Source organism: Cydia strobilella, chromosome Z (genome assembly GCF_947568885.1).
Source record: "Cydia strobilella chromosome Z, ilCydStro3.1, whole genome shotgun sequence".
Lineage (NCBI taxonomy): Eukaryota > Metazoa > Arthropoda > Insecta > Lepidoptera > Tortricidae > Cydia > Cydia strobilella.
The window spans coordinates 26,420,306-26,442,097 of NC_086068.1; the positions used below are offsets into that span (position 1 = coordinate 26,420,306).

The 21,792-nt window shown below is 36.1% G+C and overlaps 2 protein-coding genes across 10 annotated transcripts in view; one reads left to right on the top strand and one right to left on the bottom strand.

The window, feature by feature from the left end:
• The window catches only part of LOC134754597 (protein angel homolog 2), a 30,611-nt gene extending 28,849 nt beyond the window's left edge, over positions 1-1,762 (bottom strand). The window contains exon 1 of one of the 9 annotated variants that reach the window (XM_063690910.1): positions 1,558-1,578. In XM_063690910.1, coding sequence (XP_063546980.1) covers positions 1,558-1,563 — 6 coding nt within the window. In that variant the 5' untranslated portion in view covers positions 1,564-1,578. Of the gene's footprint in view, positions 1-1,557 lie in introns of all 9 variants that reach the window. The other 8 variants (XM_063690913.1, XM_063690912.1, XM_063690914.1 and 5 more) reach the window with 8 other exon arrangements.
• Positions 1,763-10,740: 8,978 nt separating this feature from the next.
• Positions 10,741-21,792, top strand: part of LOC134753720 (uncharacterized) — a 190,881-nt gene continuing 179,829 nt past the window's right edge. The window contains exons 1-3 of the mRNA XM_063689659.1: positions 10,741-10,839; positions 11,532-11,657; positions 20,147-20,324. Coding sequence (XP_063545729.1) covers positions 11,571-11,657; positions 20,147-20,324 — 265 coding nt within the window. The 5' untranslated portion in view covers positions 10,741-10,839; positions 11,532-11,570. The remainder of the gene's footprint in view (positions 10,840-11,531; positions 11,658-20,146; positions 20,325-21,792) is intronic.

Below are 21,792 nucleotides of genomic sequence, written 5' to 3' on the forward strand. Positions count from 1 at the left end.
TATTCCCAAAATTTTACCCATATTAGAAATAATTATTTATAAGGCATAATAGTCATTGTAAATAATTATTAAAAGGTGTATTTTATTTAAGCTAATAACTGATAAATTGTTTTTAAAATGTTATAACTCGACTGATGAACATCATTAGAATTTGCCATATAAATTTCACAAAATATATTTAAGTTGTGTGGTATAATTAACAGGCAGAATGGTATGATTATACCATTTATAAAAAGCAGTTCATATCCTTCAAGCAGCCCTTTAACTATTGATGATTCCCAATGACTTTGATGAATAGGTCTAAAGTTGCCTCCAGAATTAGGCAAACTAAATTGACAAGTCAATATGCAGATGCACAGATGATACCACAATTTGACCAGTGCTGTTCATATCAATATTTTCGAAAAGTTTGAATTATTATATTAATATTGCGAAATTTTACCACTAATTTTACTTTTGCGCAGTCAGTTCAAATGTAACTAAGTATTTTTTTTACATATGTTCGTTGGTATAGTTGGTCAAACCAAATTGTCAGTAAACTATACTCATCCTTTTCTTTTGGGTGCTAGTACTAGACAAACGAGCTCCTGAAACAACAATTGGCCCCCAAACCTGCAAACTAACATCGAAATTTGGCATTTTCGCATCCGCACCTCCTGATCTGATCGGTAACGTCACAATCTTACCATCGAATCAACCACTTTTCTTGTGACATTTCATAAATCAAGATCGTTTGTTACCCCTTTATAATTATCACATGGGTACTAATTACAACGTTCTTACTTATCAATATCATTTTAACAACATATATAACTGAGTCATTTTTCATTGCTATTCCTGGTATCATTTTATCTGTCAATCTCATGTCAATGTAGTTTGCCTAATTCTGGAGACAAGAATAGTTAAAATTGACGTGTTTAGACATTGTTTTAGGATTACTTGAGCTTGAATCTAAATACAGAACATTAAAAATTGTATGTATGATTGTGTGTGTAATAGTATGACGAAACAAAAAACAATGATGCAGGTATATTTCAACACAATGTAATGTATTTATAAAAATAACAACACTGTTCATATTATTGCTCCTAAAGATAATGACGAATTGACGACGAAACGATATTGTTGGTTGAGTGCCTAATTGGTCATAGATCCCAGAACCGAAATTCCTAGCCACAGCAGCCCGCTACCTAGAATCAATATCCACGCCCACAACTATTAATATTAATTAATTTAGTGATAAGCATATTATTTTAGTTTTAAGTACATATATGTTTATAACCCATAACTTGCATGTTTGGTTTAACTGTAAATGTAAAGTTAGTTAATAAATAAAATAAAATAAAAAAGAGATAATGTATTTGTTTAGTGAGACAGCATTAGACGCTAATTATACTATTCTGCGTATCATTACATTGCGGAATAAGAACTTTTTCAACCAAAAATATCGAGAAAAATTGTTAAATTAGTGAACTACAAAACATTCGCATCATAAATGTAACCTTCGAATAAAAACAAAATAAGATGAAATGTGTCCCCCATCAAATAATAACTTACATGCATACCAAACAAGACTATATTTAAAGCCAAAGAGCAAAAACCATGATGACAAATAATATTTTCCAAGTCTACGTACTAGAACACTAACACATTTTTGTTGACCCGCCGACCTCTTGAAAGCAAAATGTAAACTGCAAAGAGCATATAATCACTAGCAAACTGTCAGCTAAATTCAATGATGCCAGAGCACTGAAAACTAAAATACGACCCCGATCTAAAAAAGGTACGATTTTACCAAAAGAAGTACAATTTCATTTTTTGTTCCAAAAAACAGTATAAACAGAAGAAGTGTTTTAGAAACGGGTGATTTTTTTTAACTGATAATCCACGAAAACTACATAAGTACGCAAAATAGTAAGGTATAAAAATACCAAAACAAACAAGTCATAAATTTACTTTTTTGGTCTGTCACTATTATTTCTACGCCATTTTGGCATATTTTTGAACCACTCATACGAAAAGTACGTAAAATCGTACTAAAATGTACGGTTTAGCCAAAAGTACGATTTTAGTACGGTTTTGGGCGGGGTACGTTTTAAGTACGCACGCTGTTCAAAAGGTACGTAAAACGTACTAAAAGGTACGATCTGGCAACACTGGTAAATTGAATGAATGTACCCATGGTCATGAAATCAATAAAAAAAAAAAGAATGAATGTACTGAACTGTCGTTTTTTATAGGCTTAGAGACGAGGGTACCGGACCAACTTTGATCCGGTCAGCTTATCTGCTTATCTCGCTTTCACTAAGTTGCGTCCTTTAAGGTCAGGACGGGATGATCAAATCGACCAATTTGATCAGTAGACACACTGGCGTTGCACTGGCGTCAATCTTTTCTAATATTGTACTATGCCTTATGGCAGTGGCAGTACTGATGGCTTATGGGAAACGGTCGAAGAGATAGTTCAGATCCGGAAACCGCTACCAACTTTTAGTAGGTATGTTGTTAGGTATGGTATTAGATCTCGATAAAGTTGGCGAGCTGCCTTGAACGTGTACACGTAGGAGGGCTTAGGTCTTTCTTTCCGCAATAGAGCATTTAAGAACAAGTTCGGCCTGGCCAGCCACATTAGGGCTCACGCTAGACAACGTCCATAATGTTTATTTAGGGTCGCCGTAATCGAAAACGATGAGGAGGACTATATATACTTTATATATTTTAATGTGGATCAATAGTTATAATAATTCAACTAAAATTATATTTAATTTGTATAGCTGTAGTATTATATATTTATTTATTTATTTTATATTTGATTCGTATAGCTGTTGTAATTATATTTAAGTTGTATTTGTTGCGCTCTCTCGGAAGGGTTTCCACGGAAGACCAGCGTCGGGGGCCTCATAGGTTCCTTGACATGAAGCTGAGTGGAGACCATTTCAGGAACGCTTTATAACCAGCAATCTATGTCAGTGTTATTAGTTAAGTTTTAAATTAAGCGTTTTTGAAAAAAAAAAAATATATATATATAGATCTCGATAACTGCCGGAAGACGACACGTGTGGGTATACTATATTTAATTCATACACTGTGTACCAAAATATACCACAGTTCACGAGCAATTTATTCATATAGTACATTAAGGTCTTACATTTTAGTCTTAGTAGGTACATGATACCCTGCTAGGGCATACAATATAGGACATGTTACTTAACAACTAAATAAATTACAATTAAGTACAATAATTATCATGCAACACTAGGTTTAAACTTAATTTAAACATGAGAGCAATTTGAAAGGTTGTTTTATAATTATATATGTCTGCATGTCAATCAATTTGTTTTATATTAGAATAACAATAATAATAAATTCATTCTAATTCAGTATATATATTATGTCATGTTCGCTAAATATTGATCCGTATCTTCCTTAATTTATTCTTAAATAACTTGATGTCGCTTAATTGTTTAATAGTTTTGGGGATTTTATTCATTATTTGGACACATCGATAGAAGGGACCATTTTTAACTATGGCAAGCTTGCTAGGGTTTACATTTTAAGGTCTGTAAAATGCCGTCGTCAACTATTTGGAATGCGTGTATTGGTCAGAATGCGAACACACTTCTTTTGCATAACAAATAGTTGGTGAGCATGGGTGCTCGCACCCCACAGGACTACGCCGTAACTAAGCCAGGCGTGCGCGTACGCATAATACGCCGTCATCGCAGATTCCAAATTGTTATTTATTTTTAAGACACTAAGTGCATATACAAACTTTGCAAGTTTTGATTTAATATTTTGATGTGCGATTTCCAGTTAATGCCGGAGTCCAATTTTATGCCTAGTAATTTAAATTCACTGACTTCTTCAATTGGACTGTCGTTGATATCTAAGTGCAAATGCAAGGGTTGACTGAATTACTTTTGTTTTTGTTTGTCTAAATTGTGTTCATGTAGCCAGGTGGTGACCATGCTAATATTATATCCTCTTTGATAATATTAACGTCTCAAGCCATATTGATACCAAAAAAAAATCTGACCAAAATTGTGGAAATTATGCATCAAAATGAAAAATCCAAAATGGTCAAGGGCCCTCCACACTCATGCGCGAATCACGGCGCGTAGCCGCGAACGTAAGTGTGGCGTCGATTTCGCAGATAGTTCACGCCTTCGCGCCTAGTTCCCCGTTTTGTGTCGGTTTATTAGCCCGCGTCAAAGGAGGCGCGAAGCGCGAACTGGCAAGACTCCACATTACACAGTATTTTGACTCATATGTGACAAGATAAATAATAATTATATTATATAAAGCGGCTATACTTTACGGTTTTACAACAAAACAAAATGGAAAAATAGCTAAATCACGTATGATGCCATAGATAACAGTTAAGCTCGATCAGCTGATGCTTTTCCGCCATCTTGGCGAGAACCAAATTGCGAAATCGCCGTGAAGTTTGCGAGTGTGGAGTCATACGTCAACGTCGCGACATGTTCTCTCCGCGAAGTCGCGCCGTGATTCACGCACATAGTCTGGAGGGTCCTTCAGGTGCATGTGCAATGCTTAGTTTGGGTGCAATCCATATCCATACTTCTATACTTACTAATATTATAAATGCGAAAGTGTGTCTGTCTGTCTGTTACCTCTTCACGCTTAAACCGCTGAACCGATTTAGTTCAAATTTGGTATAGGGATAGTTTGAGTGCCGGGGAAAGGAAGGACATAGGGTAGTTTTTATCCCAGAAGTCATCCTTATAGGGGGTTAAAGGGGGGTTATAGGATACAAGGCCTATTGACTTCCTAGGAAATATATGACCCTTTATAATTGCGCATGTTTGCAAACTCCTATGTGTTGTCCGTTCTCAAGAAAAAGTTGCCAGTAATTAACATAAAATAGTACATTTCGATGCTAGTGCGGAAAGTATGTCATTACTTCACGAGTACCGAGATATCTTGCCACGAGCCGTAGGCGATTCTGTGACATCATTGACATTGACATTATGAAGAGGTGTTTTTCTAGCTTTTATTCGACTAGAATAGATTTTGTTATTATTATTGAACCCACTTCAATGAAAGTTTTTTTCAAATGCATGTTCTATAAGACAGAAACAATTGTAAATATTAAAACATTGTACTATTATTACCTAAATAGATAGATAGATAGATAGATAAAACGTTTACTTGGATGCTGCAAAACACACAAAAAAAAATTAACAAAAAAAATTTTACTTAGATACGAAAAATTAGTATATCGTAATATCGTTATTTGCGATTATTTGTGTATCGTATATTTATAAAAATAATATCGAATGTTGCCTTTGGAAACATAAAATATTCTTGTAGTAAGAAAATACGCCTCTTCTTTGACAGGCGTTCCGTTCCATTCAGACAACTTATTAAGAACGGTTTTTCAACATTAAAAAATAAACGTGTAATAATATTTATAATGATGAAGAGGTAAGTAATAAAATATGAAATATGCATATTTTTCGTATTCTTACATTAACAGTAGGTTTTTATGTTGATTACAACGTTTAAAGGAAACTAATATTAACACTCATCAATAAGTAGTCATGAATTGGAACAAGTAAAAATTTAAAAAAATTGGAAAAGTAAAAAGCACTAATTCGCGAAAACCAACTTTCCGCACGCTAAACAGCCACGAAAAGTAGCACTTTTTGAGCAACTGTATTAAAAAAATATTTTTTTAATACAGATATGCATATTTCATATTTTATTACTTACCTCTTCATCATTATAAGTATTATAACACGTTTATTTTTTAATGTTGAAAAACCGTTCTTAATAAGTTGTCTGAATGGAACGGAACGCCTGTCAAAGAAGAGGCGTATTTTCTTACTGCAAGAATGTTTTAAGTTTCCAAAGGCAACATTCGATATTGCTTTTATAAATATACTATACACAAATAATCGTAAATAACGATATTTAGGTAATAATAATACAATGTTTTAATATTTACAATTGTTTCTGTCTTATAGAACATGCATTTAAAAAAAAACTTTCATTGAAGTGGGTTCAATAATAATAACAAAATCTATTCTAGTCGAATAAAAGCTAGAAAAACACCTCTTCATAATGTCAATGTCAATGATGTCACAGAATTAATAATATAAAAGTTTCGAATTCCATTCCTTACTTGTTGCTTTTATTATTTTTTCGCAATTGTATTAAAAAACGTCGTTCGATACACGTGTGAAAATGTCATTCTTCACTCGGTACTCGTGAAGTAATGACGTACTTTCCGCACTAGCATCGAAATGTACGATACTACAGCAACAATTCGTCCAACTGGCTTTGTCTATACAACTTTGGGTACAAATCAAATTATTTTTAACAAATATTTTGATTTGTATTTATAAAGCATAACACTACTATGAGTATTGCATTCTTTGCCTACATATTCTGAAGAAAAAAAAAGTTAAGCTGACCGTGAAGTTGACTAAACTTAAAGAGTCTATGAATCTATAGTTTAATATATTGAGGAAAGAGAAGCAACTAGCGTAACAAGGGGAAGGGGGGGAGTCACAAACTTTATGACGTCATTTTAACATATTTTAATTATTTTATTCGCTGTACAGTTAAATAACAAGTTTTTGGAACAATCATTGTTTTTAATTGTTTTTTTTCTTTCCTAATCTGTTTTGGGTTATAAAATTACTAATATAGCTGGTCAAGCAAATCTTGTCAGTACAAAATGGCGGCAAATTTAAAAAATGTAGGCGCGAAGAGATATCGCCCCATAGAATATTTGAATTTCGCGTCTTTTTCTACTGACAAGATTTGCTTGATAATATTTATTTTCTTTTGTCAAAAATATTTCGATAAAATAGTAATAATACTTAATTCGATTTGCCGATTTCATTGAAAAAATGTGACGTCACACCAGGGGGGGAGGGGTTTGCCAAATGTGACCAAGTGTGACAAGGGGGGGGAGGGGTCGAAAAACCTCGAAATTCGTGTGACGTAATTAATGGATAAACCCTAGAGTCAGACCAAGAAAAGTCTGCAACGATTTTGATAACACACGCAGTGCAAGCGCTATTTTAAACGTCAAACTTCTATGAAATTATGACGTACAAATAACACTTGCACTGCGTATGCTATCAAAATCGTTGCAGACTTTACTTGGTTTAACTCTAATAGCTTGTGGATGTTTGTTTGGACGTCCGTGGAGTTGCTCTGGAGCCTAAATTTTATCCGTAGAATTTTACTCATCCAATTCGGACCATACGTTGATTGTGTGATAATTGTGTGCTCAGAATAATATTGTGTGATTATAACAGGGCTGCCAGATCGTATAATTGGATACGAAATTCGTATAATTCGTATAATCAAATTGTTTTCGTATCAATCGGTATAATTGGATACGAAAAAAAACATGGATATCAAACTACTGACAATCAGGGTGCCTATACTGTTAAGGCCCCAGTACATAGTGGTGAAGGATGGGCCATGCCATGCCATCGCCATTGTGTACAGGGGGCAATGGTATACAATGGCGGACGACTGGCCGTCAGTTGTCAGCCGTGGCGGGCAATCGGGAAGTTGTCGGTTTTTTTGAAACTTCAAAGGAATAGTACGGGAATCGTGGCGTAGCGTGGCTCCAAAGGGAAAAAAGTAATGAAGTTGTACTTTTGGTAGAAAGGAAAGATCCGCATGCGAGCACTTCATTCCCGAAGCTCGGCCTTCGGCCTCGCGTGCTTGGGAAATCGTAAGGGACGCTTCGGGCCTTCGGCCCTACGTGGAGCTCGGCCTTTGGCCTTCGCTGGGTTTCGAAGCTCAGCGTCGGGACTTCGGCCCGCCGCTTCGCTTAATAAAACACTTGGGGAGGGTTGGTTTTGCTTTGGGTGGTAAGCGGGAAGTTGGAGCTTAAACACGACCCAATAATAGTAAAAGTGTCTTGACAAGCTCAGCTATAGTTTGTCAAAGGACTGTCTCATTTCAAACATAGACAGGGAGAATCATACTATCTTTGTCTTACACTAGTACTAGCTGCACCCAAAAGAAAAAGCTGATTATAGTTTTTTTGTTCTTATTTACTGACAATTTGGTTTGACCAACTATATTGAATGAACAAAAATCGTAATGATTTATTGGAACGGCAACTATATTCTGTCCCTGTAATCGTCCCATAGAAAATTTGAATATCGCTCCTTTTTCTATCAAAAGTTATTTATCTATACCTACTTAAATACGCGTCAGTTTTAAAAATATTGATTTAAAATTAGCCCATTTTTTTTGAATTAATGTACTCGTATAATGCAATCAAATTTCGTATAGTTGAAGGCACTGGATCGTACTCAGAATAATGACTAAAGCAAAGAAGCCGGGCAAAAATAAAAGCTTGGTAAAAGATATCGTATTCACAACACGTTATTACTTTTTGTCTATGAGTGAGTGAGACAACAATCCGCAAGTTCTTTCGTTTTTTTCAGTATTGTCATAAGATAAACTGAGGGAAATGTCAAATGGTCCTATGTGGTTCTATAATATAATCCAGCCAAATAAAATATATGTTCGTTATTTCACAGGTAGGTGACAACTGTAACAACTTGACATAGTCGTATTATTTTAGTTGAAATATTCCGGGATGTTTCAGCGGTCATCCTGGTTTATTTTAATTATATTGTTGCTACTCCTGAAAGATTGTTGGAAAACGTGCTGAGTTTTTATTTGTAATGGTTTGAAGTTCCCTTTGTGATAATGTCTTGTGTGATCGAGGGCTGTAAATCGCAAACAGGAAGAAAAGAAAATACGCACTAACCGATAACCTTTAATCGGTGTTTTGTTCAATTTTGAAGAAATTAATTTATAGGACCTGACCCTAAACATAGAAATCGATATGTTGTTTGTGTAATTATTACTTGCATTCAAGTCTATATAGATTTTTGCATATATTTTCGAACTTTTCTGCTAAGTATGAAAGGTTATATTTTTGGCATAGTGATGTATCGACCTCAGATCAATAACCTATCGACATTTACAGCTTTCTTATAGTTTGGCCCAGGACTGTCTCATTTTAATTGATGAGTACAGTCAAGGGCATAAATATATATACATTCCCAAAGTCCCAAAAATATATGTACGCTCAGACAATAAAATCGTGTTCACCTATTTTTAAGCCATTTGTCTGGATCGATATTTTTGCCTTCGACTGTACCTATAGTTTTCATTGTTCTTACTTACTGACAGATTGTGTTTGCCAGACTATAGTATATACTAAAAACCGGTCAAGTGCGGGTCGGATGCGCGCACCAAGGGGACCGTACTTTTTAGTATTTGTTGTTATAGCGGCAACAGAAATACATCATCTGTGAAAATTTCAACTGTCTAGCTATCACGGTTCATGAGATACAGCCTGGTGACAGACAGACGGACAGCGAAGTATTACCCCAGTAGCATTTATACGTCATTATGACGTCAGTGACGTCATTATGATGTAATAATGCCGTCATTATGACGTCGCTGACGTCATTTTGCTACCTGGGTAGTAATAGGGTCCCGTTTTTACCCTTTGGGTACGGAACCCTAATAAAAAAGACATTAATGATCATTTATGAATGTTCCTTTTATTAATATTGTTGGTCACAAAACTCAACTTTTTATTTCAGATTTCCAAAGGACGAGGAATAGGGGATATTACTGCAATGTTCTGCCACCAGAGTGCAGCACTAGCTTTTTTAGTGCACCGTAGAGTAACTTATTCATACTGTACCTTTAACAGGTTTTTGACAAGTTTTCAGGGGACCTACCGGAAAACTCGAATCCGAAATTTCGTTATCTAGCTGCCTCTTTATCGCTCGAATACGCAAGAGTGACAGAGATGTTAGATAACGAAAGTTCGATTTTCTTGTTTCGCGATAGACCCTCAGATTGTGATAGTGGCGCCACCTACGCCGAGTTTCGCGTAATGTTCCCTATTATTAAATTTAAAAAAAATATTACACGAACTTTTTTTTTTTTTCATTTCCTATTTGGTACATGACTAGAAACTATACTTAGTCTTTTAGCATTAGAAAAAACGGTAAACCATTTCCACGTGTCTTTTTATTGACAAGTTTTATTATTAATATATTTTACTTATGAAAGCAAAATTATGTAAATGATCGTATATTATATTTGTTGTGACTTATTTTCAAAGTGTTTTTCGATAAAACGACACGTTAAGATCGCTCGCCTTCTTTCTAATGATAAAAAAACGAGAGATATAGTTAGACGGTTCTGAGTGGTAGACTGCAAATGAGATAAAAGCTATATTACGTACATGCATTAATCCTCATATCAGGCAGCTCTTTGATTCCAAGGATTGCATAATTTTTAAGCTTTTTAATGATTTTTAGAATATGAAAATTATAAAAAGTATAAAAGTTATGCAATCCTTGTATTCAACGAGCCGCCTGCTACAGATTTCTTGAAATTGCCGCGTTTTTTCAGGTTCAACTTTCATTAGCCAGACTATTATCAATTTGCCAATTTCGTGATTATTCTTTTACACGGCACATAAACTTATGCATAATTAATTTATAGCAAATTATCAAACTTATGACACCGTACGTAAATGAGAAATAACAAGCATATATGCATCTCTTTTCGGCACATTATCTAATTCGTAAGGAAGTAAAGTACGGATATACATATTTGCGAAGCATTTTTGCCCGACTTCTATGCTTTAGTCATTATTCTGAGGGATCGTATAATCAAGATTTATGTACTGGCAGCCCTGGATTATAAACGTCAAACGTATCTGAGAAGTCCAGCTGGCGCTCGATTTATTGTGTTGTATTTATTTTGGTGTTTCAATTGGTGCGCTTAAATTTTTGTTCTAATGTAGGTATTATTCTCAAATAAGGCACAAGATTAATGCTCGTGCTAGTTATTAGATTGAGCATATGCATATGTAAATATTTACATGTGATGCAAAATGTATATTTTGCATTGTTGTTAAACATTGCGGCTGGCTGAGTTATGTATGTTTGATCCCATAAAAACCTAAATGTGAAATAAGAGCCAAGTTACTGAAGTCCAATAATAACCGGTTCAACTATATTCATGAAATTTGAGTCTTAATACTCTTAAAAATGAACTAAATTTCCAATGTTTAATAGATTTTGAGTTAGGTAGGGGTCAAAAGTGGCTCCAAATGGTTTATGTAAAATATATAACCACGCACGGCCACTGCATCCCTAGCTCTCATCTTTTGAACTTGGCTTGACATGCTGCCGCGTTTCTAGATAAATCATCAATCTGATTCATTCGAGTTAAACATTTATATTGATGTACACAGAATATCCTGAATATTCTTTTCTTATTTTAGTTTGATTTCTATTTTGTAAGAATGTCAAATCAGGTTCAAAATACATTTTAAATGCCCAATACATACTAGATAGATAGATTTACGTATTTCATAAATAAGTTACAGATACTTATTGGCAATATTGTATCATATTTTGATCTTTATTATTGCTTTATGTTAGTGAGTTTTATTCTATGCAAAATAATCTTCTTATTTGATTTAACAGCCACTGTGATCCTGAAATGTTGCCGCCGTAACATGCAAAATGTTCAAAATTGAGTCATATGTGACACCAATCTTGTTAAGCTATGTTGACAAATATGTACGAGACTTCAAGCCAGCAGATGCACAAGTAAGTATAAATATTTATATTTTTACATAAATATTATGGGACAAATATAATTGATATCAGTATATCCAGTATTATTCAGTTTTCTCAAATCAGAAGAAAACAACAATAAAGGGTATAACTGTGTTTGTATGGGGCATCGGCCCCAGTAGCCAAATTAATTGCCGTTTTGCCATTGATTGATTTCATTTTTTTTTATTATATTTTATATTATAAAATAGCCTTTTATTTCAGACATTATTTACAATTACAATAGACAGGTTGAAATATTATTATCATTTTTATACATATAATTCTAGTAATCTATCATATCACACTTCTTTGCGTTTTGGATGACTGTTTGCCAATTGGCATACATATCATGTAAGTAATCTAGATGCATTATTTAAAAAAAATGGGTATTTTATGTATAAACTACTCTATAACATGTTTTTTTTTTTCAGCCTCCGGGGCCGATGCCCCATACCATACAAACACGGCTATAACCTTTGAAAGACAATTATTAAAGCAGAATTTATTTAAAAAACCGGCCAAGTGCGAGTCGGACTCGCGCATGAAGGGTTCCGTACCATTACGCAAAAAACGGCAAAAAAATCACGTTTTTTGTGAATAGAATAAATAAATATTTAATTACTTAAATATTTATTTTATTCTGTTATTAGTATTTGTTGTTATAGCGGCAACAGAAATACATTTCATTTCATTCAAATTTCAACTGTCTAGCTGTCACGGTTCATGAGATACAGCCTGGTGACAATGACATACAGACGGACGGCAAGTCAGTCTTAGTATTAGGGTCCCGTTTTTACCCTTTAGGTACGGAACCCTAAAAAAGCAATAAAAGGATATTATGATATAACAAAATTTGTGGAAGAGAAGAAATTATAACCATAGGGTTTCACACATAATAAACCTTTTTAACTTTTGTAAATTGTTTACTAGCGACCAAACCCGGCTTCGCACGGGTTACACAAATAGCTATAGCGGTTAGCAAAATGAAACTGCACTTTATGCAGAAAGCAAGCCGCTTTGCCCAGTGATACTAGGGACCAATCTGTATGATTTCATCCGAGGAAACACAAATTTCATCCACTAGAATTCCAGATGGCGGACCTTTTCCAAAATGGCGGCTGCAAAATTAAAAAAAAATTGTAGACACAAAACGGGTGCACTGATTTTAGTGATTGATATATCAATCAATTCCTATTGACACCTGTAATCGGAAAAAAAATACCATTTAAGAAATTAAAGATGGCGGCCGAATATTAAGAAAATTATGTTTTTATTTTTTTCCTTCTACTGAAAATAACAACTAAATGTTCTATAGTATGGTCACATATTCTTTCATTCAAATGAAACCTGATAATATTAGCTACAAAATAAAATAAAAAAACTTGACAATCCGTTGAGTAGTTTTCTAACTATACGCATTACAAAAAGCGCGTAACTCCCGTCCGAAACGGCCCCCTCGCGTCAAAACTGACAACTTTGATGATATTTCTTTATATTTAAAGGTTAAAAAAGAAAATAATACATATTTACTTTATTTATTGAGCTATAAATAAATGTATTGCCGCTTATTATTTGTGACGTTCCACGGCAAAAGGAACCTTATGGAGGCTGGCGCTTACGTCGCATAGCACCGCGATAGTATTGGAGCGGCGTTAATAATAGCTTAAGCGCCAACCGCCATAAGGTACCTTTACCCGTGGGACGTCACATTTACTCCTCTTTATCATCTTCGTCCGATGTGGTTGAACTGTAAAAAAAAGAAAATTCATATGAAATCAGAACAAAATATACCTACCTAATATAATTAAATTGAATAATATATTTTTTTATACTACGTCGGTGGCAAACAAGCATACGGCCCGCCTGATGTTAAGCAGTCTCCGTAGCCTGTGTACGCCTGCAACTCCAGAGGAGTTACATGCGCGTTGCCGACCCTCACACTCCTCTCCCTCGTTGAGCTCTGGCAACCTTACTCACCGGCAGGAACACAACACTATGAGTAGGGTCTAGTGTTATTTGGCTGCGGTTTTCTGTAAGGTGGAGGTACCTTCCCAGTTGGGCTCTGCTCTAGATCTGGAATGACATCCGCTGTCCTGTGCCCTACCACACAAAGCGAGATGTCATTCGCAGTGCCCATACCTCTCTTTTGGACATAGTTTAAGGACATACCCGGGTCCGGACGTAGTTTATGGACATACCCGGGTCCGAAAATATATATATAGAAATGAACTACGCCAAACTGTCCCGCCCCTCCAGTATTATTTCAATGTGTGTAGTATTGAGGTTTCATGAAGTACCTGAACAGTATTTAGCCTTAATTCAGGATATGTCACCACCCAGATAGTTTATCCAGCTGGAACCTTTGAAAAGTTTGAAATAAGCAACGGAGTGCATCAAGGGTCAATATTAAGCCCGTTATAATTTAACGTCACCATAGATTACCCAACAAGGGCTCACCAAAAACCAGTGCCATGGAACATATTATATGCTGATGACGTCGCCCTAATATTAGATAATGTCGAAGACCTCCAAAATCAACTAAACATTTGGACTAAATCATTAGAGGAAAATGGTTTGAGAGTAAGCCGTAAGAAAACAGAACACATGTCATGTTTGTTTGACGGTACAACAGATCCCAACTCAATCAAGCTCTACATAAATGATGTCCCACTGCCTACAGTGAAAGAACTTAAATGCTTAGGGTCGATAATCAGCAACGATGGTAAAATTGATAGAGACGTAACTCATAGAACCACAGTAGGCTGGATGAAGTGAAGGCAGTTGACTGGTGTTGTGTGATAACATAATGCCTTTAAAAATAAAGGGTAAATTATATAAAACCGTAGTGCGACCTGCCATGCTTTATGGAACCGAATGCTGGGCATCAACAAAACAACACGTTCAAAAACTATCATATATCATAATAATTCTAAGACAATAGTGTTAGGTGACTTTAATTTACCGAATATAACACGGCATAATGGCTCCATTGATATCAATAATGCTAATTTAACAAATGATGCGAAGTGTGTGGCATTGAGAGATTTCATGGCTGCAACCGAACTGGTTCAAATTAATACTTTGAAAACAATGAATAATCGCATTCTTGATTTGGCCCTGGTTCACTCGGATATTAATATCAGTATTAATCAAACAAACCCCTTAAGTCGCATTGATTCTCATCACCCGCCTTTTGATATTGCTATTACAGTCTTAAAGCCACGCACACTTATCTAAGGCAAATGCGTCATCTCCTCGTTACCTGTTTCGTAAAGCTGATTTTACTAAATGCTCGATGGATCTTACTAGCGTCGACTGGGATGGCCATTCAAATTTGAGCTGTGACAGTTTTCTGCAGTTGCTTTATAATACAATATAGTTAACCATAGAAAATAATGTTCCTAAGGCTAGGATTCGAAATACTCGGTATCCGGACTGTTTACAAAAGATCTGGTGAGATTATTTAAAGAGAAAGATAAGTTACATCGGAAATACAATAAATATAAAAATCCAAGAGACTATGACGCATTTTCTGTACTCAGACAACGAACTAAGGAACTAGTCACTATCTGTTTTGATTCCTACATATCACGTATAGAAAATGATTTGAATAATAATAGAAAAGCATTTTGGCGCTACACTAAATCAAAGAGGGCCACTAACCAGATACCCCAACGTCTTGTGTATAACGAAACAGCTGCAGAAAATGGTGAAGATGTTGCCAACTTATTCGCTAACTACTTTTCCTCTGTTTACACAACTTCTGATAATCCCACTTATGAACCTGATTTTCCGGAGAGTAATTATTGTATGAACACAATCGCATTTACTGAGGGGGATGTTTTAAACAGGCTGAAATCCTTAAACCCTGATAAGGGCGCCGGACCAGACGGTTTGCCGGCTATATTTATAATATCATGTGCAGAAGCGTTGGCAAAACCCTTGTGCATTGTTTTCCGCAAATCTTTAGAGGAAGGTTCGTTTCCCGATCTCTGGAAACTGACGAAAATTACTCCTATCCATAAAGGTGGGGATAAAAGCAAGGTATCAAATTATCGCCCTATCAGCATATTAAACTGCTTCGCCAGGGTATTTGTTCTGGAAAGTATTCTCCCTGTAATAACCCATATCATCAATTTCTCTTTTCACACTAGACAATTTCCATCTTCTTGGCGTAAAGCCTTTGTTATCTCGGTTCCCAAAGTTTCTAACCCCAGCTCTCTTAGTCACTTCAGGCCTATATCTATTCTCCCATTCATGTCCAAGATACTAGAGGCTGTAGCACATAACCAAATCTCAAAATTTATTAATTTCAACCGTTTACTGTCTCCATACCAGTCTGGTTTTCGGGCAGGGCATAGTACGACCACCGCGCTTTTGAATGTCACTGAGGACATAAGACAAGGCATGGAATCCTCGAAAGTTACAGTACTTGTTCTCATTGACTTTTCAAATGCGTTTAACGTTGTTGACCACGACCTTCTATTGGCTGCTGCGTGGTTTGATTCGTACCTATCCAGTCGCACCCAAGCTGTCCGTAGAGATAGGTGTATGTCTGATTGGCGTGATCTGAACACCGGAGTACCACAAGGTGGTATTCTCTCTCCATTGTTATTTTCGATGTTTATTAATTTCATCACGCACGGACTCAAATGCGATCATCATCTGTATGCAGACGATCTGCAATTATACGCCCAAGCCGAGGTAGCGGATGTCAACTGCGCTATTGCGGCTATCAATGATGACCTGGATCACATAAGTGACTGGTCTAGTTCTTTTGGCATTTCTGTCAACCCATCTAAGTGCCAGGCCATTATTCTGGGTAGTCGATGGCAACTTTTGAAGTTGGATGCGGTTTCTGTTGCACCGATAATTTTTGACGGCTCGGTTATCCCAGTTTCGAGTCAAGTGAAGGACCTCGGTTTAATCATTGACAGGCATCTCGCATGGGACGGGCAACTTTCTGAGATCAGTCGGAAGGTCACCTGTACCACAGATTAATAAATAGTTACTACGTAACAGATACATCATTCCCATACAAAAGCGAAAATACCTACGCTATAATAGCCTACAAAATCTTAATAATAATACCTGCTGCTCAGGACGAGAGGAAATGTACCATAAGTACGCGCACAAAGAGTCGAGACTGCCTTGCTCGCCGTGCGAGTCACGTGCCAACGCGTCATCGTAAGAATGCGCTAGGGTTGAACTGTTACTTATGTTATTATTGTTATGTTATTATTGTAATAAAACGAATCAACCATATTTTTTATTAGTCAATCAAATATTTAAAAACAACACTTATAATACCTGACTCAAAAAACTCCTTAATTTACGATTTACCTACTTATGTTCAAAGAAATAAATGGTGAAAAAATTCACAAAGATAGATTTAAAATACTACTCGGTAAATACGACAAATTTTCCTTTGTTTTTTGACTTTTACACCCATCTACTGCACAATAATTACGTGGTTTCGGAATTTCGAAGCGTAGGCGCGGGAAACGTGCGGTGCGAGCGCTCAGGCGGGCGTTCGGCGGCCCTCTGTCGGTTGTATAGTCCACGATACGCCGAGCGGTAGGCATATAGCGCGTGGCCTTGAGCGAGTGAAGGAGGCCTGCTTGTACCTTACACACACTCTACCGGTTCAAAAACTTCCTTCCGGTATGCACAAAGAAATTGCTCGTTCAAGCACTCATCCTCCCGCTCATTGATTATGCTGATGTGTGCACAACCAACATGGATCAAAATTCTCTCAACAAACTCGATCGACTGGTAAACAATGGAATACGGTTCATTTTTGGAATTCGAAAGTTTGATCATATATCCAGCTACCGCCGCCAGCTCAAGTGGCTCCCTATACGTCAGCGCCTATCCTTTCGAATACTCTTCTCTATCCTATTTGAGCCCATCACTCCAGAATATTTAAAATGTAACTTCAGCTTTATTACCCCGCGCCCAGGCTGCGAGCTGCGCGCTGCCCGTTCTCTTAAACTCTCTGTTCTCCCTCACCATACCGGTTTTCTCACGTCTTCTTTCGCTGTTCAAGCAATCCGTCTTTGAAATTCGCTCCCTCTAACTATTAGACAAGCCCCAAACAAGCTGACTTTCAAACGAATGCTCTACAAGCACCTGCTAGATACTGTCTAGTGGGACCCCCCCCCCCTCCCCCCTATCCCGCACATGCAAATATATATTTATGTATATTATATGATAAATTTGTATATGTATTTATATTGTTTATTTATGTAGTTTATAAAGGTATTATAGTATATAAATATTACTAGTTTGTATATTGGCGTTGGTATTAGAATTTATATTTAGAAAATTTTTTTTTCGCATCGCACTGCACCCACCTTAACAATTTCTGTTTGACCCAGTGGTTGACTGGTAGAGAATGCCTCAAGGCATTAAGTCCGCCTTTTGTACTTGTTCTTGTGCAATAAAGTTTAAAATAAATAAATAAATAAATATTTGAAGGTGTCGTTTTCACTCAGGTTTATTATCACTTTGTCCATCTGCTTAGCCCGTGCCAACATGGGTTTGTAAAAAAGCGTTCAACGTCTACTAACCTTCTTACCTATGTGCAGGAGCTGTGTTTGTCTTTTCAAGCAAAAAAGCAGGTCGATTCCATTTATACGGACGTTGCTAAGGCGTTCGACAGAGTGAACCATGCCATACTGTTAAAAAAACTGAATCATCTTGGAATCCATGAAAATTTACTGCGTTGGTTTGAATCCTATCTCTATCGACGTTCCCAAATCGTTGGCATCTACGGTTATGACTCTATTCCATTTATGGCTGAATCAGGCGTGCCGCAGGGCTCTAATCTGGGCCCATTATTTTTTTTTTCGTGAATGATCTTTTGAATAGGATTAAATCACAATGTCTCGCATACGCAGGTGATATAAAAATCTTTAAAGTCATCAATACGGAAAATGATTGCCTTATCCTCCAGGAAGATATTGACCTGATATTTGATTGGTGCAGCATGCGTCCCATCCCATACACAGATATCAAATTTTTAAAGATACAATTTTTTTCAAAGTAGTGCCAATATGTAAGTTAGTTAAATTATTTGTATTTGCAACATCCTATTCACATTCGGTTTCTGGGGTTCATGATAGATTCCAACTTGAACTGGAAATGTCACGTGCATAAACTCTGTTCTAGATTGAGTGGCGCCGCTTTTGCACTGCAAAAACTAAAACCCCTTATATCTCAGGACGCCTTAAGATCTGTGTACTATGCTCATTTCCACTCATTATTATCGTACGGAACAATAATATGGGGAAACTCGACAGATGCAAAATGAGTTTTAATTATTCAAAAACGCGCGCTACGCATTTTGGCCGGAGTGAATACAAATATAAATCTGTTCGTAGAATATCGCATTATGACGCACTTTTCCTTATATCTTTTTGAAATCATAATGTACGTGAGAAACAATATATCTGAATTTAAACGGGTTCATGTTGAGGGTATAAACGTCCGTTCCACGGGACGGCTAAGAACGGTTCCTCGCCGTATGGCCCTAGCCCAGAAAAACCCTCGTGTCATCATCCTATTATGAACGACTCCCGGCCGTTATAAGAAGTGAACTGTGTGACCAAACATTTAAACGCCGATTAAGAGATTTTTTGTTGGATAAACCGTTGTATTCTGTTAGTGAATTTATGAATGATGTATTTTGACGATCCACCACAGGAGATACTATCTTGACATTATTTTGAAGTCTTATTATTATCAAAGAGGATATAATAAGATAGAGCGGTACTGTCATAGTAAATTTTGTAACCCCAGTAAATTCACTGCCATCTATCGACACACCTTAAAACTAAAAATGAAGATTTATAAAAATACGATAAAATGTATTTAAATATGGATAAATGATATTTTTTATTTGCATTAATTATTTTTATGATTTTGACCCCTGTTCTTTCACTGATATGCGTTAAAATTGTTAAATAACAAACGAAACCCTCAACGCCATCTATACGACAGTAGGCCAAAGCTAGTAGCGCCCTCTGAACGAGAATCAAATTTTCTTGATTTTCGAGGCACGTTTTTTCCTTAGACTGTAACCATCTATTACGGAATTATATCTATCTTTGTTATTATGTAATTATTTAATTTTTAATTTATTATCATATTGATTATATTCTTATGACATCCTTGTTTTGACGATCATAATATGAATTCTTGTAGATTGACATGCCTGCAATTTATAATGTAATCTGTATTATGAAATAAATGAATCTAAATCTAATCTAAATCAGTTCACGTGATACAATAAAAAATGTGTTACTAACTACCTAAAAATGTACCATGGAAGCAAAAAATCAATGAATAGTGGATACTAGCCTCTATATTTGGCAGTCTTTTTATATATTAGATGTATGTTTCATATCACTCACTCACAGAGTCAGTATTGCCTTAAAATACTTAATAGATATTGTAGGTATATTTCTGGCTGACAGGTATCCCTGTGGGGTGGTGGTGTGGCGCTACACAACTTGGTGCTCAAAGCAGATGTTTTGCAAAATGAGGTTGCCCTGCCGTTCACACTGGTATCAGGACGGATTCATGAATTACTTATACAAGTTCCCTGGACTAAGATAATGTCGGAGCCTATTGTGGTGACAATAGATACTATAGGTAAATTATTTTGCTTTAAGTAGAGTATTTTAATTGTTTATATTTAAATTTTAAATTTAAACTTTCTATTTATAATTGTTTTGTACTATTTATACATTTGGGCTTTGTATTAGGTATATTTGGGCTATGTATTTATGCGTGGTTTATGAGAAAACCTTGACTCATTCATGCATAAAATTGATAATGTATGTATTTTTTGCAGACAATTCCATTCAATATTGACAGTGTCATTATTAAAACACAGTCATTACCTACATTTAACTCATTCACAATATAAAAACTTTTATAAAAAAAAGATAAACCGACTTCAAAAAGGATTAAATAAAATATTATCCTTTTTAGGGTTCCGTGTTTAAGTATATGCGTTACCAACTGATATGTTTGAAGTCGGTGCCAAGCCAAATTTTGAACCATATATTCATAGTGATTTTGGTGCAATTCGATAAGGATGCGGCTATATAAGTATGTACGTTGGATTGCCTAACGCAGCATACTACGTAGGCGAACAACACGCGAACGCGAAGCGGCGCGGCACGGCGCCTTAATTAATCAATTGATACCTATAGAAGTGTCCTACGTGGGCGATCTCGTTGCGAACGCGAACGCCTTGGGCCGGCCGCGCCGCGCCGCGTCGCTTCTCTTCGCGTTCGCGAGTGTTCGCCTATGTAAGAGGCAGCGTTACACGACGACAATAAACGAACTTTTTGTAGGTATTTAAGAACACACCTCAGAACAGAACACACGGTTGAACCTTCTTAGCGCAGTTCGTACCATGCTTGTCGGCACATTAGTGTAAATCTGATGCGTTTATTTGTTGTCGTATTTTTTAAAGAAATGCTTCTTACTAAATCTTGAACAGTCCATAGTACGCAAGTGTGGGATTGGGACTGAGTTATTTTCTGTCGCTTATCCAGAGGACCATATTTCAAAATATAAAACAATTCAAGGAACCTTTATGCCAAATTTCAGCTAAAGCGGTTCAGTTGTTTAGCCATGAAACGGTAACAAAGAGGCAGACAGAATTACTTTCACTTTTATAATATTTGTACAGTTGTAATGGGATTTGTAGACATAATGCTGATTATTTTTGACTGGTATTGTTACTAATTGGCTTGGCAACGCATATACTTAAACACGGAACCCTAAAAAGGATAATATTTTATTTCATCCTTTTTGAAGTCGGTTTATCTTTTTTTTATAAACGTTTTTATTTTTCCATTTTTAGTTTTAAGACATTGTTAAGAGCGTGACGCATGAATGAAAACCATAATCATGTTTAACTCTAAATTCGTAAACTTTATTATATAATCAGAATTTTCCTCGAGTCCGTCTGGGAAATCATTCCTGTTACTAAATCAATTCTCTGCCCCGCCACTGTCCCAATCCCTCAAACCCCCCGATCACTCAACCTCACAGCACATCAACCCCTGATCACTGAACCCCTCGACCCTAAACCACCAACCCTTCA